Source organism: Miniopterus natalensis, chromosome 19, assembly GCF_054644295.1.
Source record: "Miniopterus natalensis isolate mMinNat1 chromosome 19, mMinNat1.hap1, whole genome shotgun sequence".
NCBI classification, from domain to species: Eukaryota; Metazoa; Chordata; class Mammalia; order Chiroptera; family Miniopteridae; genus Miniopterus; species Miniopterus natalensis.
The window spans coordinates 36,804,673-36,830,917 of record NC_142099.1 but is presented as its reverse complement, the minus strand read 5'-3'; the positions used below and the strand labels follow the sequence as shown (position 1 = coordinate 36,830,917).

Genomic DNA, 26,245 nt, shown 5'->3' with positions numbered 1-26,245 from the left:
ACATACACAAAACAACCCTCAGCCTGGGTGCTCCCTTTCCGTGTCTTCAACTCAGGCCTCAACGACCCTCACTTTTGGCAGAAGGCCTTGTTTTGTTTTGTTTCTGCCGCATTCCCAGGGTTTAGGGCTGAAGTACTACATATATTTTAAAGTTAGTATCTGAAGTCATGAAAGAGTATTTGTTCTTAATTTTAATAATGGACAGTCAGCACAGTGTGAACACTTACTAAGAGCTGATTGGGGCTCTTGGCAATTCTGCTCAAAAACTAATCAAGTTACTGCCTAACTGATGGGGGGGGGGGTGCCTTTTCTCCCATTGGAGACCATCTGTGGAAAGCCTTTGCCTTTGACTTAAAAGCACGAATCCTACCAATTTGCTTCATTCGTTTATTCATTCATTCACGCACTCATCCATTCACCAAACATTTGTTGAAGGCTCCCGTGTGTCTGGGGCTGTCTGGGGCACATGGTCTCTCCTGCTCGGGAGGTATTCCCTTCCTGGTGCTCTGCACTGGTCTCCATTTGCTGCTTGGCTGGTTCTGGCTACCAGGGTGTGTGAAGGGGGTAGTGAAGGAAATGGGTCCTGGTGAGCCAACCAGCCCCCCCAAGGAGGAGGGGAATCACTCCCTAGAGGCACTTTCCCTTCCACTGGGGTTGTCAGCTCCTCCTGCCCACAGAGCTGGGAGGCACAATCCCAGGTGACCCAGCAAAAATGGGGTGTTTATCGGCTGTGTTATCTCCATTCTGGCTTTTGGGATCTCGTGGAGGGGACAAAAGGGGAGCATGGCTCCCACACCTACTTGTGGCTGCTGAAACAGCTGTGAGCCCCAGCCCTCTCTCCCCATTTCCTCTTCTTCCTCCCAAGAAGGTATCTGCCCAGGGCCCAAACAGCTCCGGAGCAGACAGGAGCATGGCAGAGACCGAGCTCGCTGGCACTGTGGGTCGTGGGTTCTCGCTGGCCACAGGCGGGCCCGAGCAGGGAGTGGAGCGCAGCTGCAGTCACCTTGGGTGACAGTGATGTTATCCGGGCCTAACGGTTTCCCCTGGGTAGGCACTTCCGCCCTCCTGTTGATGAAGCCAGAAGCCTGAGCAGGGCAGCCCCGACCTGAGCACAGAGGCAGAGAGGGAAGGGCCCCAGGAGTCCCGGCTGGGCGACGGGTGAGAGGCCAGTCCTACGCCTCTATGAAGAAGAGAGGAAACGCGATCACAAGCACCAGCGCGCACTGCAGGGCCCAGGAACATTCCCTTCCTGCTGCCAACTCTGCCCTGTTGTCCTCACTCCCAGAGCCGTGGGGCTGGCATGAGAGGGGACTCGCCATTAGTTCCTGGGGGTGAGGGCCCCAGAATGCCCGGCTCCAAATGAAAGAAACACTGGGCCGCTCTTCATTTGAGCTTGTGCATGGGGCTAAACATAAAAAGTGATTTTTTCCAGGGTGCCTACTAAACTGTACAGGTGAGGAAAATGGAGATCAGAGAGGTTAAGCGACTTGTCTAAGGAAACATAGCTAAAAGTAACAGAGCTAGAATTCAACTCTCAATCTGTTTCTGAAACCTAGGGCCTTGCCCCATGTTCAGCTGAGTCCGGCGAACTTGGGAAGCACTTTGGCATTAGTGCTGCCAGTGTTTTAGAAATTCAGGTCTTGGAAGGCTGTGTGACAGGAGGGAGGCCATGTGTCTGAGACTGGTACTCAGAGCAGCAGTCAGTGCCTGAACGTTGGCATGAGGAGAGAATCCGGCAGTTCTCGGCAGCAGGACCAACCCTCTGGGATGGATCTCCCTTTTGGGGGGGGGCAGGACTTGGGGATGGGGGAGGTCACCAAGTTACGCGGGACCACACGGAGACTTCCCTGCCAGCCACCCGCTTCCACACAGGTCTCAGAGGCAGTTCCCGGCTCCTCTCTGCCTGAGGGCAGGTGGACGGTCTAGGAACTGGTAGCAGAGGAAGAAGCTGTTCCAGATTCCAGGCCCGGAGTCCCTCCCTCGCCTGCAGCCTTGCTCCCCAGCCTCTTGGCTACCCTTTCCCCTGTGTAACAGGACCGGAGAAGAGGCCCTTTAGCCAGCAGCTTGTGGGAGCTGAAATGCCCTCAAAATCGACTGCATCAGTCAAGATTTACTGCTGTAGGGAGCTTGGAGAGCTTCACTTGGATACCTTGTTTTTCTCCTGCTCCTCCTGCTCCTCCGAACATGCAGATGAGGGGTGGACGGGCTGATGGTGAAAATGTGAGACTGGGAGGGGAAGAGGTAAAGAGATGACAGGGGAAAGGGTCCCATCCGGTCCGCACAGTGCGGCCGGCTCCGTGTGCACTGCTGTCCTCTGGGCTGGGGGTTACCACGGGCATCAACCAGGAAGGGTCCTGCTCTCCAGCCAGGACCAGCAGAAAGCCAGGTATGACATGAATGCAATGAAAGGGGGGGAGAGAGAGCTGGGAAGGAAGCAGTAAGGATGCCATAAAAGAGGGGAGGTCAGAGAAATGAAAGAAAAGAACCCTAACTTTCAGGGCAAGGAAAAGGAAGAACGCACATTAAAAGAGGGAGAGGTTGAGAAGGGCTGACCCTGCGCAAAGACCAGGGTCCTGGACACGCTTCTCCAGAAAGAGGCGCCAGGCGGCTGTCCCACCCCATGTTTGGTCACATTAATGGAGCGAAGTGGCTCCCTTCCTGGAGTCCTGCCCTGGGAGGGGACAGTATCTGTTTAGATTTGTGTCTAAATTTAAACCCTGAAGGCTGGCCTCCCTCCCCCCCTCCCTCCCCCCTCCCTCCCCCCTCCTCCTCCGCGTGCTCCTCCTCCCCCTTCCCCCCTCCCCCTCCCTCCTGTCCTTACCCGGAGGCGGGGAGGCGGGGAGGCCGGGCTGTCCCACAGCAACCAGCCGGCAGCCCACTTGCCCTGCGCTGCAGCGGCTCCGACCAGGCGGGGCCGGAGCAAGGACGACGGGACTGTGAGCCCCAGTGGAGGAGCGGAGTGGCACCTGGAGGACATGGAGGTAACGTCTGGCTGGCGAGGTGGGCGAGGGCGGGCGGGCAGCTGCTGCTCTGAGCAGGGCACATAGGGTGGCCCCGCTGCTGCCCGGGAGAAGGGAGATGCCCACCAGCCTGCCAACCCAGAGAGTGCCCTGGTCCCACTTGGGGGGCCCCTGGGGCAGGCGGGGCTGTGGGAGGACCATAAAGGGACAGGGGGCCGTCTAGGGTCCAGGTACTTTGGAGGGGAACTTACATGCTCAGAGCAAAACTTCATAAACTGGCATCTGCAAGCCCAGACCTCCAAAAAGCAGAAGCCCCTGAATCTGGAGCCGGTATCGAAAGAGAAACAGGGTTGGCAGCAAGGCACTCCTTTGCCACCGCGGCTTCCCTCCCATGGAAGGTTGGCCCCTTGGACAGTCAGGTGGTCCTCCTGCTTCTCAAATCCCACTGTCTCACATCTTGCAGAACTTTTTGCAAAGCTCCTCTCAGGGGGAAATAGCACTGCTGCTGATAAAACTTGAGACTCTCCTGCGTGGCTCTGGGTGTGTGGGGTGTGCTGGCCATATCTGTGGGGTGCACTGGGTGAGGCCTGCCCCTTCTCCTCCTGGGATTTCCCCGGTACTGTGCCAACCTCAGGGGGTCTGGGAACCACCCTGCAGCGTAGGAGTAGCTGGGTGTATTCCCCCCACCTCCCTTCTCCAGGTCTTGAGGTTTCCATAGATTTTTCCCTTGAGGCCGAGACCTGACATTTAGCCCTAAGTTCATCTTAGCAGGACCTGGGGCTTTTGAAAAGAAGAAGAGAAGTTTCAAATGTTAGATAGCATCTAAGGTGGCCCCACCCTCTGCGGAAGGGGAACAGCTCCTCCCGAGGCTGTGGTCATCACCAGCGGGTTCAGACAGCCTGCTGCCTCTTCCCCACTCCAGGCTGTACCCTGGAGTCCTGCTTGGCTCTGCATAGTTAGCCCCATGCACGGCCTGAGGCTCTGTGGATTCTTTGCAGGGGCCACAGGCCTGTCCTGGACAGGCACCTTGCATTTTGCTTTCAGGGAGGCTTTATAAAGTATGGGGGACCATGGAATCCACCGGAGTCTGAGATGAACCCTCTATAGACACTTTGGTAAATTAGGGAAACTGAGGCAGATTAGGGCTGGGGGGTGGGGGTAATAAATAGCAAAACTCAGCAGGTGGAGTTCACAAGTCTACTCAAAGGCCTACAGCAGGAGTGCCAGCTTCCCTCTGGCTGCCTCCAGCTTCGGGGCAGGAGATGGAGATGGCCCGGGATGCCCGGCCTGTGGGACTGAGTGAGGCTCCTCCAGAAGTGGGCTCCCACCGCTGGGAGAGCGCGGGGCGCCTCAGGCCGGGGCTGCAGGTTCAGTTGTTGCAGCGCCTGCCTGCCTCTTGCAGAAATGGATTGGGGGTGAGAGCCAAGCAAGTCTGAGGCTTCAAAGCAGGCTGCTGCTTGAGGGCCGAAAGCCACTTTGAACCCTGTCCTAGGAAGACAAAGGGACTCCTTGCATTGGGCAACTACTTCTCCCTCGATTGAGGAAGGAAACGTGCGTGGCACAAACCCAGAGCTGCTTCCTGTGTGGGAGGCCATGGGAAGCGAAGGCCGGGGGCGCGTGGCAACCCGAGGGCCGGGCAGTGGCTCGCCGCGGGAACCCGTCGGGCGCCCTGAGCCTGCCACGGGCACAGATTTGCGGGTTGGCAGGGGCTGCTTTAGAAGGGAAAATGCCTGACTGTGGAACAGCCGCAGCTGGCACTGCTAAAGGAAGTAAGGAGGAAACCAAGAGGCCCGGGAAGTGACGATTCTCAGCCAGGAAGTAAACTGTTCATGGTGGGCTTTGGGAATTCCTGAACAATCTCAGAGTGCACCCCTCTTTTGAGCAGTGAAACCCCCTTTGGAGACATGAAGAGACCACGGTATTTGGGGGGAAACTGAGTCATATTATTTCCCAGTATTAGGAACCCAAACCAGACCAACAGGCTTACTCTGCGTTCCTTCTCGGGCACCCACATACCCACTGGAAGACTTGGGAACAGTTTTTCTTATTTTAAGTCACTGTGACCATTATCAACAATATTAATCATTACTTCAGGCCCCATGAAGCCCTTGGGGATAAACAAGATAAAGATGCTGTTTAAAAGCTCACAGTCCCATATGGGAAATGAGACTTCCTAATATCTCCTGTCACGTATATAACTTTCAAATGTGTAAGTGCCGAATGAATGACTGGTGCAGATCCAAGTTCTCAGGATCTCGGCACCTTGGAAAGAAGCCTTGAGTGAGGGCTGGGTGAGGAGAAGGCACGGCAGGGGGGCAGGGGCAACACACTGCTGTTTATCTCTGTGGGCTGGAGAGGAAGGTGGGAAACAGTGAGGGAGAGAAATGAAAGTGCTGAGATAAAAACCGCAGGGCCTCTGAGTATAGTGGATGCTGGCCAGGCGGTGAGTGGGGCTGGACTCCACGCCACTTGGAGGAAAGGGTTACTGTTCCTTCATGCAAAGTCTCCTTGCCTAACTGTACCCCAAAGGGGTGCCTTTTTCTGATTCAGACAGAGGCCAGCTGTAGCCCTCAAAGGCCACACAATGGATGACCCTGGACTCAGCTTGTGGACAGGGGGAAATGCTGAAAGGTGTTGAATAAGATGGGACCACGTTGTGGCCAGAATGATGTGGCATGAACACCAGTTCATAGAGTGGGCAGGGGAGCCAGGCTAAGGAGCTCCTTTGAGAGTCCAGGCATGTTCTGACTTCAAGAGAGAGTGAGAAGGGAAAAGATGGAAAGGGAAAGCCCAGGTGTTGCAGGAGAGATGAGAAATGACCTGTGGGTTGAGCTCCCCAGGGAGTTCTCCAGGATGCCAAGGAGAAGGGCAGTGCAGCTTTTACAGCTCTAGAAGCCTCTTGTGGGCAGGGACTATCTCATTGGTCTTGAGGCATCCAGAGATCAGCACAGTACTTAGACTATAACCATATAATTTCACAAGACAAGTTTGCTTGACAAATGAATTAACAAACAGGGAACCCCTTCTGGCCATCTGTCTGCAGCTTGAATGTCCCCACCTGGCGAAGCCTTCCCAGACGTCTTCTGACTCCATAACCCCCTTGGAGCATTTTGTTCAAACTGAGTTAGAGTACCAGCAGCATTGCCTGCCTGTTGGCCTCTCCCTGGAAGGTTCCTTGAGGACAGGAGCCTTAACTCATATACCTATGGCCTGATGGGTACTCAATAATTGCTTGTTGAGTGAGTAAATAAATGACTGAAGGTGGGAGAAAGAAGAGAGAACATATATCAGTATATATAATATATAATGTGTTCACTTTTACTTCATTAAATATTTTCTACCCCAATCTCACCAACAGCCTTTGCTGTTTGGGGGACCCACCCTCTCGCTGAGCCCTGTGTTCGCTGCTGGCTGTAGCTCACTGGTCATCACTAGGGATTGCATGGCCTCTGGGAGCTGGAGTCTAGGGGCTTGGCCTAATACCCTCACATTCCTGTCTGGCTCCCAGGCACTGTGTGGGACCCTCAAAGTAACACTGGTTTCCACTTACTAGACACCTCCCATTGGCTGGGCACAGTGACCGGGAATTTGGGGTAGTTAGACGGAAGGGCCTGGCCCTATCATAGAGGTCTGAGCGTGGATTTCTGGAGGGAGGTCGGGTTTCAGAGCCTGATCTGAGGCGTGGCCCTCACAGCAAGGCAGCCAGAGCCTGGCCAGTGAGGTCGGTTCCGTGGGAAATCTGAACACTGGCGCTCCACAGCCCCGTAATCTTATCAGGGCCACAAGAGAAAGCATTTTGATTCCCGAGAAATCTGAAGGCAGCTCCGCCTTCCTCCAGTAGAAGTTTTAGGTTTGCAGAGCCAGCTTGACCAACTCACCAGCATGTAAACAGCTCAGGGCTCTGGGTGGGACAAAGCCACATGGTCAGGGAGAACACCAAGACCCCAGAGAGACGCGGAGGCTGCCTGGGGGTTTGGGCAGCAGGGGCCATTGGAAAGCTGGCTGTGTGTCTCTCATCTGCACAGTGGTTCAGCTCTGAGAAGTAAGATTTTCAGTGTCATCACAAAAGCAATGTTCACCTCCTTTTGGGCATCAGGGTGTGATGTAGATATTTCTCTCTCTCTGAGAAAAACGATACAGTGCTGTCACTGAGTACAGAAACTTAGTCTCTCCAGGGCCCTCCCGAGCCAGGCCAGGGAGGATACCGCACTCGTACCCGGTCTTTTGGGCAATGAGCGCCCCATCTTTTCCTCTCTGGGCTTCCTGAATATCTATCTCCAGGAATTGTGAGGAATGACTGCTGAGCCTGTGAAGCTCACCTGTAAAGTTTCACGTGGATGGCCCAAATCCTGTTCTGATGGCAGGGGCTCCCCAGGAGAGGTGAGGTGGACAAGCAGGCCCCTCTGCTATGGGAGACCCTCCCAAAGCCATCAGAGCCCATCCTGATGGGCAGCCTGGGGCCCCCAGGCTGGAACCCCTGGGAAGTTCCAGAGACTGGTGCTGGGCGTTCTCTCCAGCCAAGGAGCTAAGGGTCAGCATCATCAGACGCCCCCAGCCCCTGGTTTCAAACCTGCTCCACCAGGTCGTGGCCATCCTCCTGGACCAACCCTCCCTGTAACAACCACACTTTCCCAGGCCGGGTCTTCCACCGTGAATCAGCAATACTTCACAGTATGCCCCACGCCAGCATTTAGGTCCCACAGACGTGCCCTGAGGGCCGATTGCCTGCCAGGCACTGGGGACAAAGATGAATGTGTCCCTTGTGGGTCCCGGAAGAACCTAGGTTTAGCAGGCAAGGGCAGAACGGAACCGGGATTGCGCTCACCTGGACAGGGAGGCCTCGTACCCAGACAGGGTTCAGGGAGGGCTTCCTGTTAGAGATCGTTTCTAAGTTGAGTCTTAAGGGATGAGCAGGAGTTGAGCAAGTGCAGAAATTCGGGAAAGCGTTTCAGCCCGAAAGAATGACAAGAGCAGAGCCACTGGTGCCAGAAACAACATGGCATATGTGGGGACCTGCGTGCAGTTCATTCCCGGGGGATAAAGCAAGATGAAGGTATTTAAAGTGGGGGGCCCGGGCCCGGGTACAGAGAGATGGACATTACAGCCCCTGCCGTAAAAGGAGCTCTCTTCTATTTGGGGAAACAGGATAGACACACGCATGGCATGACATAAAAACACACAAAAGAGTGTTTTAATAAGCATTCAGGTCTGTGGGAGTTCAAAGTCAGCTTCTCTGATGGGAGCTAGAGAAAGCGGGCTTCCTCTGCTGGGGATCCCCCACGCTGTGGCTATTCCTGGCCTCCTGGCAGCCCTGGGGGTGTCCCACTCGACCTCAGCCTGATTTCAGCCCCCCGATGACGCACTCTGCCCCCAACCCCGGCTGCTGAGGGGATGCATTGGAAACAGGCCCCAGGCCGCAAGGGAATGCCTGTGGTCAAGCTCACTGAAAGCCGCCCCCAGGACCCTCTTACCTGCTCCCCCGGGGAGCAGCTCCTGGGAATAAACCCTCACGGAGAAATCGCCTCTCCCCCTGGCGCCTGGACCTCAGCCTCACTCCTTCGTGGGCGCAGCTCCTGCTCTCGAGATCCAGTCAGTGGGGGTGGAGAGGGGCCGAAACCGAAAGAGCACTTACGGAAGGACAGGTTGGCTGCATCAGGCAGGAATGATCCGTCTAATTGCTCAGGTGAGGGCAGGTGGCTGCAATAGGTCAGCTAGTGTGTCACTGTGAAATGCAGTTCCACAGTCTTTGTGGCTGAAACAGCAAAGGGTTATTTCTACTCCAGAGTTATTTCTACACGTCCATCAAGTGTTGGCAGGGGGTCTGCTCTGCGTCACTGTGGCCTTCCCTCTGGGACCCAGGGGACAGAGCAGCTGCCATATGCATCACTGTGGTTCATCATGGCAGAGGGAAGGAACATTCTGGAAGACTTGCCCGGCCATGGCTCAGCCTGGGAGGGTCAGAACCAGCCACATGCTCCGCTCAATCACAGGGATGAGTACAGGACATCGGTCCTGCCAGGTGCCCATGATGACAGCTAGACATGCTTCGCGAGCAGTTGGTGTCCTGGAGTCTTAGGCCGCCGCAGAGCAGCGGGCCTGGGAGCTGGGGCTGCAGCTCAGACCGTGTCTTCCAGGCCGGCGGTGTGAGGGCCGAGGGAGAAAGCGCGTGTCTGCTCGCTCGGGGCTCACTCACTGGACGCTTGGCCATTCCTGCGCTTGGAGGTGTTCAAAAGCTGTTGCAGTGTTTTCAGTGACTTCCGTTGCTCTTCGTGCTTTGGGCCTGATTAGCACAGGCAGGTAGGTTTGAGGGAATGTCACAGGGTGCAGACATGCCCCATCCTATAGGAGAGGTAACAGCAAAACGTAAACATAAGCCATTAGGGGCAGCTGCTTAAAATGTTTCTCATACATCTTGGCCCCAGAACAGCCGCTTGGATGGATCTAGCCATCGTGAGGGATCGTTTAGAGCCACCCTTTTTGACTCGGGAACATTCCCATAGTGAACAGGGCATCTGTACCTTTTTCTATATGGAGTTACCCAACTCTCAGAGTGGCCTTTTCCCCCATAAGCCTTGCACGTGAGCCCTGCCCTTTGTGCCTAAGGAAGGGGCTGGTAAAAGTGGGCCTTGGAGCATGGGAATGAGGTGGTGGGGTTTGAGAAACATGGTAGTAACAGGCTACCCAGCCCCCTGCGTTTTGTCTGATTATTGCCTTTTGGAAAGGCCCAGGAGGATGGTATTCAGAGAGATAAAGCCTGAGACCTGGGTTCCAGGTCCAGCATCAGTCACTAGTCTTGGGGTCCTGGTTGGTCCCTCCATCTGTCAGACTGGTGCCTGCTTTACCTACCTTATAAGGCTATTCTGCATGATACATGAGATAATTTATGAAAGTACCTTGGGAAGTTAAAATAGGCCATAAAATCATGGTGGTGTGGTTATTAATATTAATTAAGTGGATATAGCGAAAAATTGTAACAACCTGAGGGTGTTTTGTGTAAGAAAGTTTCAGTGTTCTCTTTGCCTCATGGAAGGTGGCAGAGGACATGCAACAAAGGTTACATTGAATATGAGCAAAGCTAAGGCTTCCGCCTGGCCAGTGTGGCTCAGTGGTTGAGCTTCAATCCATAAGGTTCGATTCCCGGTCAAGGCACATGCCCGGGTTTCATGCAGGAAGCAGACGATCAATGACTCACTCATTGATGTTTCTATCTCTCTCTCCCTCATCCTTCCTCTCTCTGAAATAAAGAAAAAAATTTTTTTTCAATTATTTAAAAAACTAAGTCTTCTATTATGGACCAAAGAGGATGTATAACAGAGGCTCTGATAAGAAAAATACTTCACAATTCTACCACACCTTGTTTTCAACACACTTTCCCTTATTTCTTAAGCTAAGCAGCAAGCTCTGAAAAACCCCTCTTTGGCCCCCTACCCTGCAATGAGCAGAGTATGTGTTCAACACACACTTTTGAACAAAGTTTCCCTATTGCTCCCTGGAGAAGCAGCAGAACGTAGGAGTTAAGAGCACAGACTGGGGAGCCAGACAGCTGAGCTTGCGTCCTGACTGCCCATTACTAGCCTGTGACCTCTCTGGGCCTTGGTTTTCCCGTCTGTAAAATGGAAATAGTAACAGTACCTACATGATTGGGTTGTTTTGAGCATTAAATGAGTTCACAGTTGTGTAAAGTGCGTAGAACAATGTCTGGCACCTAATCGGTGTGATAGGATTTGCTGGGTAAGTAGTTCTTATAGTCATTTAGAGGAGAGCCCCTCCCTTGCTTTGGGTGCAACTTTGACTGGGACCCAAGGTGGACAAGGAGACATCTGAGGTTCTCGTCAGGGCTGGGAGTGTGGGGAGAGGGGTGGTTGGTGCACCTGGCATGCAGACCTCTGCTGGGAAAGCTCTGGTCTTCTCCAGGAGGCTGGTCTTTGGGAGCAATGCTGGCACAGGACCCACCCAAGTCCAGACTAGAAACTGGAAGACAGGGGAGCCTTGGGCATGGAACAGCTAATCCGAGCTGTAGGCTCCCAGGCAGCCAAGGCCTGGCTCAATCAATGCGTTTTTCAAAGAAAGGGAGGGAGGAGAGGAACCCCCCCGGTATGGTGTGTGGCTTCTCCCTGGTGGAGCCGGGACAAGAGTAGGTGGGACGTGGCAAGGACAGCAGTCTGACTCCCCTGACCCTGACGAAGTGCTTCCCTTCCTCTTCCTCTCTCAGAACCTGGATTACCTCTTCCCTGACCTGTGCTGGCCCTACACCTGCAGGCAAGGCCCTAACAGGTGGGATTCTGAGACAGCTGTGGGATTAGGAGGGTGAGACACAAACATGCAAACCAGACCCCTTCTCAGCTGACGTCCATCTGAGCTTTTGGCTAGGCTTACAAATCCAGTGCTTTCACAGGCCAACAGGGTGTTCCGGTTTCTCAGCCGTGTTACTTGCATTACAAACGATTTTTTGGAAAGATGAACTCAGCAGGTTGAGCCACCTTGCCCACAGGGTAGCTCTGTGCACTTAGGATCTCAGGTGTTCCCAGAGGGCAGTCTGCAAGGGTAGGCCACAGGACTGTGTCATTGGCTTTCGCTTGCTAAACATTTTTGTTAATGACTTGGTTGAAAAATAGAAAGACTCCAGATGACCCACAGCTGGGATAGTTAATATGCTACATGACATATTCAAGTTCAAATGATTTACATAGGAAGGGATGCTGGGCCAAGACCAACATAATGAAATTAAACAGGGACGAATGTAGAGTCTGCCGCTTAACTTTAGGAAAATGTGAGCCAGTGTAGGGCAGACCTGGCTTGAAAATACACATCCACGTGTCCAGTCATTCCACAAATATTTACTGGGCCTGCAGGATGGATTCTTGGAGAATGTCGGATCTAGAGATGCTATCTCCATAAGCTGAGGGCTTAGTGGTGGTGATGGAAGTGACCTGATGTCTCCATATAAATGCAGGGCGCAGGGCATTCCGAATGGTACGCACGCGGCCATTGAGAGGCTGATGGGCCAATGAGAGGCGTCCTCGAGATCGGAAAGACAACGAAGCTGTGTAGTCACTGAGGGAGGGGTCCTCAGGATTTGGTGTTTGGCTGGGGGCTGCCGTGCGGGCGGGGTGAGACAAGAGAAGATGAGAGTGACTGCATTTTCAGGCGGGAGCGGAAAGAAGCATTTTGCTGGTTTGGGACCGGGAGGGGCTGAGTGTTGGTTGAAGCATTGGCAGGACATTCAGAATTGGGAATTCAGAATTGGAGACTGGAGGGCGTTGGGCTGAGAAGTGGTGTCCCAGGCGGGGGCAGTGAGAGGCAACTGGAAAGAGAGGAGTTGGCCGAGGTCAAGGCTGTGGACGTCCCTATGTCTGAGGAGCACCAGGACAGCTAAGGATGGGGAAGGAGTGCTTCAGTTTATGCAAAGGGTTGGGCGTTTGGCTGACCATAAACTTCACATAAACTAACACTTCTCTTAAAAAAAAAAAAAAAAAAAAAAAAAAAAAAAAAAAAAAGCTCAGGCTTTATCTCTATATCCCTCAGATGTAGGACTTGGAATTTTTTCTCCTGCTCATGAGCCCTCCCCGGACCCTCCCTGTGTGGGCTCCCATGCTCCTGTACCCTAACTCGCTCTCGAGCTCCCAGAACAGAGGCCTTCAGGGAATGGCCCTGACCTATGGGCTGTGACCCGGAGGCTGGGACTGCAGCCCAGGGAGACAGAATGGAGGGAGAGGGGTCAGAATTATGTATCCATAGGCAAAGTCCTTTTGAGCACTTTTCGTAGCAACCAGGCTACAGGTCCCCCGTCAGATCATGTATAGACCCACAGCCACCCCCGTCAGGAATGGTCTGAAACGATAAAACCCAACCAACAAAAAATCCCTTCAGAAAACCCCAGGACTTCCAGTTCTGGGTACTCTTTATATTTTAAAAATATTAATTTATGATTCAGCTAACAGTAAACATTCTGAGGCAAAACTGTAACAATGTATCATCCGAACACAACAACTATTTTCTTTCTTGCTCACTTCTGATCCTCAGTTTCGTCATCCCTTTTATCGTTAAAAAACTGGGAGAAAAAACAATTCCGCTCCATGTAACTACTTCCAGTTCTGTGTGTCCTTGTTATCTGTAGCCACACAGACAGTCCTGACGAAGCTGCGGCGTAGCCCACGTGCAGCTGGGCACACAGCCCTGCCCGCGCGGGCCCTCGGGCCGGCTGCTGCCGCAGGACATCCCGCCGCACAAACCCACCCGAGAGGGACGCAACCGGCCTTCCATTTCAGGGAGCGGCCTTTGTTTCCACTTTCTCCGTGTTATAAATAACATGGCTATAAACAGTCCATGGGTTTTTCCTTCTTCTCTTGAATTACTGCTTGGGAAGCAATTCCCAGGAGTGGAACGATTAGGTTGCGGGATCTGGATGCTTTTATGGTTCTCAGTGAAGGCTCCCAAACTGGCCCGGCCTTCCTGCCTTCCTCCCGCACAGCCTCGCTCTACCTGGTGCGCACAAGCTGCAGACATGCCCAGAAGGGACCGCGAGGGGATGGCGACCGTGGGGCCTGGTTCAGCACAGAGTCCGATCCTCCCAGAGCCCTGCTGTGGGTCCCCCTCCACCAGCACGGAGGGGAAGGAGGGCAGGAAAGGGGTGTGGACGCCCTGGGAAATGAAGCAATCATGTAGCACTTCCTGCAGGAGCAGTTGCAGATAGGGGGAAATGACATGCCAGCAGAGAGGGCAGGGCAGAGTGAGCCCGGGAACACCAGGAGCCCCCACCAGCCACGGATGGAGGCAGAACCCCTGAGTGTTTGCCCTGGCCTCCAGGGAGCCATGGGCTGGCGCCTGGGAAACCTTCTCAGCCATGAGCAAGAGTGGTCTGGGCTGGGAAGGAGAATCGGTCACTCACCCACCTGCTTGCCAAGTACATATTCGATGAGCGGCCTCTGTGCCCGGTTTGGTGCTGGGAATTCTGGACACGAAAGGGAATAAAACTTGGACCCTGCCCTCAGGGAGCTTGCAGTCCAGTAAGGAGTCGGAAGGATAGCAGGTGATGACCACAGCTTGAGCCAGTGTTCCAACTCACCTGTGCTCAGGACCCGGCTCAGGGCGTGGCCTGGGGAGGAAAGGCTTCCCAAGGGAGGTGGTGCCTGAGCTCAGTCCGGAAGACTGAGGAAGACAAGAGAGTTGGGGCGCAGGAGAGAGGAGAGGTGCGAAGTAGGACTGGAGTTAGCTGGCAGACCACAAGAGCCTCGTTGGGACTTGATCTCCGAGGCACCAGGATTTCCACGCACCCAGAGCACCCAGGGCGCTGAGGGGCTGTCTCACTGTGAGGGAGAGCCCAAAGGGCTGGCCTTGAAGCTGCCTCCCCGCAGGCACGCCCCAGCCTCAACTGGAGATGCGTTTGGCGTGCTGGTGAGATGACAGGGAAGTTAAAGCTCTTGAAAGCCACCTCTTTGTGCTCTCATTTTGTTCTCAGAGCAGTGGGGTGGGAGGTGGGGGGCAGGGAGTCATGCAGTCAGATTTCCATTTTACAACATTTGCCGAGGCTGTGGTTCAGTGAATGGGTTGGAGAGACGTGTCATGGAGACGTTAGGGGATGTTCGGTCGTCTGGACTAAAGACCAGGCAAGCTGGGCTGCAGGAGGGTCTGTGAGGGCAGAGCCAAGGAGAGGTGTTTGAGAGGGGCCCTTCTTCCGACGGCTGAGAACTTCCACCAGAGGCCCAGCTGAGGACAAAGGAAAGGGCAGGGTGGGTCCAAGTGGCCTGTGCTCAGGAGGATGCCCAGGTGTAGCCGAAGCCTCTGGGACTGGGTTTCTCACGTCCATAAGGAAAAGTAGCTCACCTGCACCCCTGGGTACCTGTGCAGGTGCATCGCGGGTATGTATGTGTTGGAGAAAACCAAGAGAGTGTTCCCGTCTAGCCAGAAGCCAGGCACAGGGTGCAGGAGTTCAGCGCTCTGGACCAAATGGCATCGCCGAGTTGCTGCGGGACCTTGACTCAACGGCACAGGATTTGGGGCCCCACCAGGATGGTAATTCCATCTGTGCCTGGCTCACTGGGAGGATTAACTGAGATAACGGTCATAGTCAAGGGCTTGGAAAAGGAAGAAAGGACTCCACAGATGCAAGGCGTTGTCACCTCTGTGTTTTGAAAAACACAGGGAGGTATCTGGAAATGACCTGGTCCCTCAAAGAGGAGCAGGCGCCCTGGGCCCGGGTGTGTGGAGGGCTGGAGAGCTGCGGGCGTGTCCCCCACGGGGCCTCTGCTTCCTCCTCTTGGTGTGGCCTCCCTTTGAAGCTCCGAGCAGCTGCTCCTAGGCCAGGCCAGGTTGGGCCCGGCCCAGGCTGCTCTGCTCAGAGGCAGAGGCTGTGTTTGAAGCCACAGAGAGGAAACGGCGGTGGGAGGGAAGGACTTCCTGACTCTCTAGTGTTTGGGTCTGGCCTGATCCCCAGGGGCCCACCCAGAGGCCCAGGGCGTGAGGAGAAACCTGCTGTCCACACCAGGGGACCGTTGCCCTGCCCCTGCAGCCTGGAGCCTGACTGTTCAGCCACAGTCAAGGGCAAAATTCAGGAGCTATCAGGACTCCCCGTCTGTCCAGTAAAGTGTTTTGAGTTTCAGAAATTAAAGTGCCCATTAAGAACGGAGCAGGGAGGGAGAGGCCAGCATGCCTGGCCTGCCGGTGGCTCTGCTTGTGCCCTTGGGCAGTGCTACCAGAGGAGGATGTGCCTCGAGCACGAGCACATGGTGTGATGGGGTGAGGGGACGGGACGGCCCAGGGGCGGCACGCCTGAATCCGTGCTCCAGGGGCCCTTACAGAGCTCCTCAGCCTGGTGCGAATCCCCACAATCGCATTCCCGCCACGTCCAGAGGCCAGAAGCCCAAGACTCGGGGCGGTGGGGTTGGCTTCTCCTCTTGGCTTTAAGACGGGTGTCTCCACAGGGCCTTCCCTCTAAAATTATCTGCGGCCTAATCTCCTCTTCATTGGATCAGGGCTCCCCAGGACCTCATTTTAACTTAATTACTTCTTTAAAGACCTTATCTCCAAATACAGTATCATTCAGAGGTCCTGGGTGGGGGTCAGGGCATCAACACTGGGGACACAGTTTAGTATATAACAAACCCCCCAGATCCGGAGCCTCACTTCCAACTGTGGGTGGGAACAGAAAGGGCCCACCTTTCACTCCGGGCCCGGCTACTCCTGTCTGCCTGTCCCCGGCCGTGTCCTGGGGGGGCACCTGGGCAGCAGGGTGCATGCCTCCTGCCCGGCTCTCCCCTGCCCCCACGCTCCCCACCCCCAGCGCAGCTCCCACCCCCGCCTGCTGGGCAGAGGAGCGCGTCCTGCCCACCCAGAGTACAGTGCAGTGGCCTGTGACCACTGAGTTTCCGGCCCTTCTGAGCTACTTTCTGCCTCTGACTTGGAGGCCTTTGCTCCTGCGCGTCCCTCTGCCTGGGACTGGCCTCTTCCCCATCACCCCGCGGGTAGTTTGTCGCTCTGGGGGTCTTACTCCCCAGGCGCTATTCCATTTAGGGAGCCATGTCTGCCCAGCCAAGACGAGGGCGTGAGGCCAGGCAGGGACCAGTCTGCTCCCCATCTGCCCTCTGTCACAGGGGCACCATGGGCTGATGGGGGCAGGAGGAGGCAGAGCCTGTGACAGGCTTTCCCCTGGTTATTCCTGAGAGGGACTGTGCTCCTCCCCTCAACTCTTATCTGGGGGTGGCCCCAGATGTTTCCTCTCACCCAGACAGCCACCCTCTCCCCTAGGAGGGCGGTGGCCTGCGACCAGCCGTGCGAGAGTTCCCACCACTGGCTCCTATCTCCCTGACTCTCTGTTCTTCCTGGAGCCTGTGATTCCCGGCTTATCTGGACTGGAGAGCTTTTGAGTTGAACAGGAATGGGGCCCCTTTAAAGCTGGACCTTCACTGTGCCCAGATATGGGTGTGTATTTTCAGCCCAGAGGCCGAGGTAAAAATACAAGCAGTGTGAGACTGGAGCCAGGCCTGCGCCGCAAAGAGAGGGACCAACCAGCCGCTGCCCGGCGGGGACACAGGTTGTCTAATCAGGAAAACTTGGACCAACTTCAGAGCTGGGGAACCTTACGTGGTCCTGCCCACCCTTCCAAATCCACTGCCCACCCTCGTTGATGTGCGTCTCTATGCTTCCGCATGGACGTCACTGTGTCATCTTTCCCCTCTTCCCATACACACCTCCATGTGCTAGAAACGTGTTTGTCATTTTTAATGGGAGCATTTATGGCCTTCATAGTTTACTCCAACTGCTCTCCAAAATTTAATATTCAGTTTATAATTTTTCACCTTTATATGAATAGCAATGCTATAGATAACTTTGTGTAAACTGCATTTTTCTTCTTTATTTCCTTAGTGTATATTCTAAAAATAGAGCAAAGCGTTTTCTCACAGGGCGCTAGATCACTGTCTCAAGAGGCAGCATTAATCAATGTGTAATGCTAACAGCAGTGTTTGGGGGAGCAGTTCCCCCCGCAGTCCTGGCAGCTCTGGCTTTTCTATCATTAGAACCTACTCTGCCAGTCTGACTGTCATGCGGTGCTATCTCACAGTCCATCACACGTTACTATTGGCTATGAAGGCCCTAAGTCTTCCCAGATCATAACTTTGGGTCTGCATTTTCTCCCTTTGCTTTGGAAGTTTATCTGCTTTAGTAGCTTCCTGGAGTTTATTTTACATGGAGTTCCTAGGTGTAAACATGTGTGATTTCCCTTAGTGAGCTTCTTCCCACGGCGTTCTCAAGGTCATGTTAGTTCTCTGGGTGCATGTTAGTTTCACGTGAGAAGCATCTCTAAAATATGAAACCTGGGCCTCATTGGAAATTAAGGAGCTGAGCGGACTGCTGGTCTCATCTAAGAGATGGGAGATCCTGGCTTCGAGAGACTTGGTCCAGAAACCAGAGCCTCAGTCTTTATCCAATGGCTGAGTCTTTAAGCCAATAAATATTCATTGCACACCTACTATGTGTTGGCCACTGTGCTTGGAATAGGGGAGCATGGAGGAACAGCCTATGGCGCATGCCTTCAAAGGATCCACACTCTGGTGAGAGGGACCGACAGCTCCATGTAGCAAGGACAGTGCTGTGAGAGAGGTTGAGCGGCTGGCTGTGATGGCAGCACCCAGGGGAGAAGTCCATGAAGGCTTCTTGGAGGGGGTAGCCAGAAGCTGGTTCCTGGATGTTGAAGAGCTATCCGGGTGGAGTGCACAGGGTCAAGTATTCAGGCAGAACAACAGCACATGCGGAGACACAGAGGCAAGAACATGCGTAGTGTGTTAGAAGGGCAGTGAGAGGCTTGTGGCAGGAAGAGCAGGGTGTGGAGTGGGACAGCCACAGCCTTGTCACTGTGGGCAGGTCATTTGGGCCTCAGCGCCGATTCTGCCACCGATGCATGATCATGACGCTTGTCTGGCTGATGCTTGTGATGTGACTTCTTCATTAGGCACCAAGCGTAGCTCTGGGCATGTGGTAAATGTTCGAGGAGTACTGGCTGGTATGAGTGTAAAGTGTAACCTTTCAGGAAGGAGGAATGGGCAGGAGCCTCTATTCTACACCAAATGGTTTGATTGCACAGTAGGTCTACATATAGTAGGTGAACCGAGCAAAGACATAACCACACAGGTTTTAGACATGATTTGGGCAACAGCGGGGAGAACAGATAAGACAAAGAAGAGCAGAGGCAAAGAAGTCTCTCCCCACAATCGAGAGAGATGAGGGGCCTCCAAGAGCAGTGACCACAGCGAGACGGAGGGGTTCCACTGGGAATATGTGGAGAAGAGAGAATGGCTGGGCGTGATGACCTAAAGGATGTCAGAAGGCGGGGGACAGAGCAGGATGCAACGGGTGCTCTTTCCACCACCTTCAGATCTGCTCCTGTGCTAAGCCAGGCCCTGCAGGCCGGCCACCACATCCTTCCCAGCCAGCTGTCATCCCTGACCTGGTGGCCCCCAGGATCTCACTTCCCAGGACTGGGAGACTGTGGAGGAAGAGCACGTGGACCCCTTGTTTCCAAAACCAGATGGACGCTACACCTCTCCCCAAGGAAACGAGCTCAGCTTCCTAACACCCTCCCTCCTGCTAAAGAAATCTCAAGCTCAGAGACTTGGAACCTGCTCAGGACCCTTCCTGACCTCAGGGGTCTGGACGTCCCGGGCTGTAGAAGCGTGGTCCGGCCAGCCTCTGTCCGAGGACGGTGGCCCCCAAGAGGGATGTGCTCTGCAGAGAGGAAATGGCTCAGACCAGATATCATCTTGTTTGTTTTCCCTGTGAAGAAAAAAGGCCATTTTACTTATTTTTTAGGAATCTGGCAGATATTTTTAATCTCTCCAGTTTCCTGCTGTCTACATGTGTTTCCTATGGTGTCACTGTCAGAAAGGACAGAGCCGTGATCTCAGCAGCTTTGTTTCTGAGATTGCCAAAAAATGTCCCTGCTCTGACCTGTGTGTGCCACCTCAAGTCCCCTTGGGACAAGGGGAGGTGAATACACCACCCAGCCATCGCCTGCCCCCCGCGGTGCAGGTGTCCTCATACCAGGTGGCCAGAGGTACCCGGGCAGAGTGGAGAGGAGGAAGCCTCTGTCTCCAGCAAAACACTCCGGTGGTTGAGTCCCCAGCTAAATGGCGTTAGTGACAGAGCAGCTCGGTGGCTCCAAGGCATATATTCTTTACTTCTCACACGTAGGACCCTCCTCCTAACCTGTTACGACAGCCTTGTCGAACAGGTAAGGATGCCTTGGCCATTCAAAAGTCAGAATACTTGTTCATTTTTACCCCAAAAAGTTATACATATGCTAAAACTCCAGGAGCATCACTCTTTGCATGTCCCAGAGAAGCCTCTGAGGGGAGATCCTCTATAAAGTGAGGAAACCATCAGTAAAGCAACATAACCTCTCTTGGTTTGTCTATTTGACAATCCACGTGACTCTATGGAGACTTGCATCTGTCTTTTAGGAGGAATGGAACAAGTATTTATTGAATACTTTTATTACACGGCTTACCCGGGATAGGGAACTTCTGGCCTGAGGGCCATATAGGTCTGGCCCTACCAAGGCAACCACAGGCGGGCCTCAGAATTCAATAAATCTGGGAGCTTTTTTCATTGCTAATTTTCAAGCTGATTATTTTGTATGGCCCTCAAATGATGTTATAAATATCCAAATGGTCCTTGGAAGAAAGCAGATTCCCCACCCCAACTCTCAGGCCACTCCTTCTGTGAGTTGGGAGTTACTGATCATCTTACGGTGTAGGAGACTACGGCTTGCAACAGATAAGGGGTCTAGTAGCTCAGAGGGGCAGGGGCTGAACTTGAACCCAGGCCTTCTCATGCTGTCTGGAGTTCTCCCCTGTAATCCCCATTTGAATTCAATGAGGAGGTAAGAATACCTTTGATGTTATTTAATATTCAGAACAATGATCTAGTGTTATACATATAATAACTAAAAATAAATTCACTTATCAAACAAAAAGATCCCTCCTGGGATTACCCAGGAAAACTGGTAGAACATGATAAACACATTTTTTGCATAAATTTCACGTAGCCCACTGCTGGCCTCCTGGACCAAATGCCTCAGGCAGGCTTTTTCTCCGGGCACTGAGGTTTGCCTTTAAACACACACACACACACACACACACACACACACAAACTGTGCTGGTGTTCAAAACAAAATCAATAGATTATACTTAACAATTTAGATGATAATTTTCTCTTGAAAAATCAGATAATTCGGTGACGCTGGGCCTTGAGGGACCCTTTGAAAGTTACCCCACATGACCCAGGCAGGCAGCTGGAGCTGAGTGGCGGCAGCCCTCACTGGGGCGGGCCAGGGTTCCTCCCACCCCACCCACTCCTTGGCATTGCCTGCCTGGCCTCGGAAGGCCTTTTGCAAAGCCCACCCTAAAGGACGAAGCAGAGTGGCCTGGACACCGGGCGCGAGGTTCCCCCGATCACAGTCTGGCACATCAGGAAACTCTCCGTTTCCCGTCTAGGCCCCGAAAGCGGTCGCTGCTCCCAGGTGTCAGGCTGCACTCTCAGATGGCGCTTTTGCTCCGAAATGGCACCACTGGCACCTGGAGCTGGAAGGGATTTCACTGAAGGGAGGATGGCTGTGTCCTGTAAGGACACTGGCCGAGTTCTGAACCCACCTCCACGACACCAGCGCGTGACTGAGGGAAAGCCACCGAGCTTCCTTGTAAAACAGGACTAGTTGCATAATGACACCTCCTCCCTAGGGCCCTGGGAGGACCGGGCTGCTCCTGGGGCGGCCTCACACATAGTAAGCACTCAGCGTCGCGTCCTGTCCTCTTTTTCCTTCCCCAAAGTAACGAATACGCGGCTTCTGGGGACACAGTCCGCTCACCTCCAGGGATGTGTGACCACGATGCTGAGTTGTCCAAGACCTATAGAAGGGCAAGGGTGGGGCCCCTGGAAACCACCCATCTCTCTCTTTCCTCTGTCCCGTGATTTGCTGTTTCTAAGTGTATGTGCTGAAGTGGAAGGGCGCGTTTTGGCTCCGAATTGTTTCCTTGAGCAGAGTGCAGGATTCGAGGAGTTAGAGCTTGAAACTCTCATTTCAGTATTTAAAATTTTTTTCTTTATTTGATGTTTTTCATGTTATATATCTTGGCAACTTTCTTTTTTCCCTTGAAAACATGTCACGGTCAGCCCAGCCCTGCAAATCAGTTCTAATTTACTCACTTAAACACACGTGCACAATTTCACACAACTGAGACGGAAGCAGGCATGCTGGGTCTTCACAGGCATGTAAAACTCCTTGCGTTTGCCTCCCCAGATCAGCTTCCCTCCCCGGACCACCCTTCAGAGATAGCTTTCTGTAGCATACGTCATATTCTAGGTCTATACACATGATTATATATACGTCATACACACGTTCATGCAGATATACAGGTTCATGCAGATACAGGGGAGCTGGTTAGTCGTTCATTGCTTTATAACATTGGGGTCATATTAGACACACTTCTCTGCATCTTATTATTCTGACTTGACAGTTTTTCGTGGAAATTTGGAGTGATCTAGTTCATTCTTTTTAATGGTTTCATAATAGTATAATAGCCCAGCCCGACTGGGCGTGGCTCAGAGGTTGAGCGTCGACCTAGGATCCAGGTGATCAGGGTTCGATTCCTTGTCAGGACACATGCCCGGGTTGCGGACTCGATCCCCAGTTGGGGGCATGCAGGAGGCAGCCGATCAATGGCTCTCTCATCATTAATGTTTCTATCTCTCTCTCCCTCTCCTTTCCTCTCTCTGAAATCAATAGATTTTTTATTTTTTTTAAATAGCCCATTATGTGGATGGACCATAAAACCTCTCCCTTTTAGGGGTGCTCACTGTGGTTCTGGGGTTTTGCTGTTATACACAGCTCCATCAACCTTCACGTCCTCGTATGCTGGGGCTGTCTGTCTGTGAAGTAGGCTCACAGGAGCGTGGACTGAGTTGAAAGGTTTGTGTCATCTAGCTTAATAAATGTCGCCAGACCAAGAGGCTGTAACAATTCACATTTCCTCTGGCAATATATGATGTTCACTTTTTCCCATTTCCCAAACAGCAAGGGCTGTTTCTCTCTCCTCCTACCCCCTCTCTCCCTGCCTGTGTCATAAGAAGAAAGAAAAAATCTTAGTGTTAATTTAATTTGCATTACCCTGACAACTTAGTGAGTTTGAGCATCTTTTTATGCTTACTGGTTTTTTGTATTTGCTTTTCTATGAATTGCTTATTTATATCCTTTGTTATACATTGTTCCTCTCTTTTTGTGAGAGTGCTTTATGCAGCAGATATTATCTCCTTTTTATTTGTGTGACAAATAATTTTTCAGATCTGTTGTTTTTGCTTTCTTCCATTTATAGTATTTTCTCCATTAAAAAGTTTTACATTTTTTTCTAGTTAGAGGGTGTGTGTGTGTGTGTGTGTGTGTGTGTGTGTAATCTTCTGGGATTTCTCTCTTAGTTAAAAGGGAAACATTTCATTTTAATACTCTTTTATCCTGTACTCTGCTGTGACATCTATGCTTTGGCTAATCTCAGTTGGCCTTCAAAACGTCATGAGCCAGGCGTGGGAATTCAGCAAAGCATGCTGGGACCTGCTCTCACAGGCTCCCGGTAGACCACGTGCGCTCCCTCAGCCTGATCCTGGAGCTGATGCCAGCCTGGAATTTTTCCATCTCCAGCTCTTAGCCTCCGTCTTCCTTCCCTCCCCCAGAGTCCCCTCCTCTGTTTGCTCCTTAAATGGAAGTTTTCCTCCCATTTTCCCAGCTTTCTTCTCTTTCCTGTCCTTTCTGGCAGGATAGATGTGGCATGTCCCTGAACTCTCCATGCCCTGGCTCCAGGGCCTCCCAGGGTCACAGGGTCCTTTCCTGCCGTCTGAGCTGGGTCACTCACCCTTCCCTCTCCCAGAAAGGATGTCCGCATCACTGGGGGACTGCCTCGGTGCCTCTGCATGGACAGAACTCAGGACAAATGTTTTCCTCTAAACGCCTTGAGGATAAATCCAAATGCCTGGGCTTCCTGTTTAATAATCATCTGCATTTATTGAGCATTTACTATGTGCTACACTTGGCACCCTCTCACCTGAGCCCACACAAGCCTGTGATATGAATGTTGTCCTCACTTTACAGACGAGGCCCCTGAAGGTACAGACATTCAGTTACCCACCCACGGTCACCTGAGGAGCAGAGTGGGGAGATGAAACAGACTTTCTGTCTCCCGAACACTGTCCACAACCTCCCTCTGAGCCAGTCTCACACCCATCCTACCCCTGGCTCCTCTTTCCTGGGTCCTCAGACCAGCCACAAGGCAGCCGATACTGATCCTTGGGCATTAATCATGCCCCACACGGCACGACTCTTGTGCCACTGAATTCTCAACTCCCACTTGAAGTGGCCCTCCCTCTGCTGTGAAGTGAACCAAAGGACCCTCAGCTTCGACAGAGCAGGGACCCTGTCTAATTTCCCTGTAACTGTCCCCCAGCCCCCAAAGTTGTTGGTTGGTTTTATCTTTCAAGAACACCTCTGACTGTCGCTAGATGTTTAGCTGAGACTTCTGTAGGAATTGGATCTTTGCAGATCTTACTTGGCTTTAAGATGCCTGCAACTTATAGACCTACAGAGATTCCTGCTTAGCTTAGAGTCTTGACTACCAAAGAGGTTGTAACCCCAACATGAGCCAGTTGTTGCCATAGTAAGTAAAATCAGTGGAAAGTAGGAAGGGGCGGGAGCGTGATAGAGAGAGAACAAGAGAGAACTGGCTGATAAGGCACATCCCCGGCACATCATGTAGCTCTGATAATGACCCTGTGTAGCAGGATCATCCCCATTTTACAGAGGAGGAAATGAAGTCCAGAGGACAAGGTTCTGGGACTAGACTAGTTAGGACTCTGAGTCCCTGCCCCCCACCCCGCGCACTGTGTTTGGATGGCAGGCCGATGGCAGGCAGCCAGCAGGGCCCTCATTCCCGGGGGGAAGGGAGTGAGAACCATTCCTACTCTCCACTTTCTGTGGGGTTACAGACGGCCCTCTGCAATCCCAGATCCTCTCTGTGGGAGTGGCCTAGCCGCCACCATGCCAGGCTCCCCAGGGGTTGTGCCCCGAAGCGAGGGGAGAGAACAGGGCCTGGGCTGGGCTGGGCTCCACTGTCCATACGCAAACCAAGTCACCTGTGAGCCATCTGCTGGACAAGCCTGAGCGCAGGCTGGCCGGGCCAGGGAGGTTCTCCTGGAGCACAGATGCTACTTGGAGGGCAGCGAGCGGAGGCCGGGCTATTTGCGTCTTGGACCTTGTATCGATGTTTCTTGGGCAGGGGCCAGGATATTTCTGGGCTCACTACTGGGAGGACCTTTCTTTGGTTTCCTGGGAGTAACTTCTGCTCAGAGCCTGGGCGCCCCTCCCTCCCACAGGGCCCCAGAGTCCTCATCCTGGGTTAGTGAAGAGCCCCGACTGTCCCTCAAGGCCCATTGTAGTCTCAGAGGCGCGGGTTCCCGGAGGCCCTTCCTGCTCCAGGGCCATGTCCCTCTCAGGCTGGCTGCCCAGGTGCTGAGCCTGTGCCTTCGTGACCCTCCTGTGCCCTCCTGTCCCAGACAGCAAAAAGTAACGTGCCCAGGATGTGAATGAAAGAAAACTGCAGTCATTCCTTCTTTGTGAGAGTATTTTCTCCTTCCCCGAGCTGGGCAGCAGCGCTGAGGGGGGCGGGGGGCAGCCCAGCCCCCCCAGTTTACTTTTCCCTTTACAGTTACACTTCTTTCGGCCTTGAACCCCTCCATCCAGCGTGGCCATGATTCTTTTTCCTCTTTAAGTATAGTTGTGGTATACAATATTCTATTATAGTTTCAGGTGTATAAATAACGTTTTGACAATGTGATCACCCCACTAAGTCTAGTAAGCACCCGTTGCTGATGCAAACTTAGCACAATGCTATTGACTATGTTTCCTTTGTCACCGGTTTTCCCTCCCACTTCTCCTCGGCTCTGCGAGCTGTGCCGTCTCCTGTCCTGAAACTGCTTCCAAAGCATGGCTGGCCCAGGTGGCCCCTTTGGAACGAATGTTCATTGGGATGAATGCTTGGGTTTGAGAATGGTCCCCATTCCACTCTGTGAATCTTCTTGGGGGGCGCTCTGTGCCTTGAAGAGCTATGTGTGTGAAGATGTTGGGGTATAGGGCTGCATTTCCTTGGGGTTCCTGAGCTTCCCGGCAGAACTTCCCCAATTCTGCCTGAACTTAGTCATCCACTTCTGTTTTCATCCACACGAGCAAGATAACCTAAGTGTTCCCAGTTTTCTTCACTAGGACATTTAAGTGAAAAAATAGAGTGAGCCAGCCGGAAGGAGCCTTGGGAGGCATCTCTGCGAGCCCCGAACTTGAAGGGCTGAGGGGGCGGGGAGTTCACACGGCCTCCCCCCAACACACACACCCGGCTGGGTCAGTGGCCTCCCCGCCCCCGGGCTGCTCAGCTCTTGAGATAACTCATCTGGATCTTCTCTCCTGACCACAGGAGAGAGCACGTTCGCCTCCGGACTTAACCCCTTAGGCCCACTGCCTGACCTGTGCATGTTCCCTGGAAAGCTACTCAAGCCACTTGCCCACTGTGGCCCCGGAGGGCCCCTGCCCCCACTTGACAAACAAGTCTGGTCAGGCTTGGGGGGCAGGGGCAAGCACAACCCTCAGACTGGTCACGGGGCTGTCCTTTTATGGTCCCTTCATAGTACAGAGCCCTGGGGGAAAGGCAAGGCCCTTCCCCATCTACAGAAGCCAAAAGTGGTCTCCCTCTGATGGCTGGTCC

The 26,245-nt window shown here is 53.2% G+C and overlaps 1 protein-coding gene across 1 annotated transcript in view; it reads left to right on the top strand.

Moving 5' to 3' along the window:
• Nucleotides 1–2,954: 2,954 nt before the first annotated feature.
• RCSD1 (RCSD domain containing 1) overlaps nucleotides 2,955–26,245 on the top strand; it is a 45,338-nt gene continuing 22,047 nt past the window's right edge. Inside the window, exon 1 of the mRNA XM_087828228.1 lies at nucleotides 2,955–2,981. Coding sequence (XP_087684354.1) covers nucleotides 2,976–2,981 — 6 coding nt within the window. The 5' untranslated portion in view covers nucleotides 2,955–2,975. The remainder of the gene's footprint in view (nucleotides 2,982–26,245) is intronic.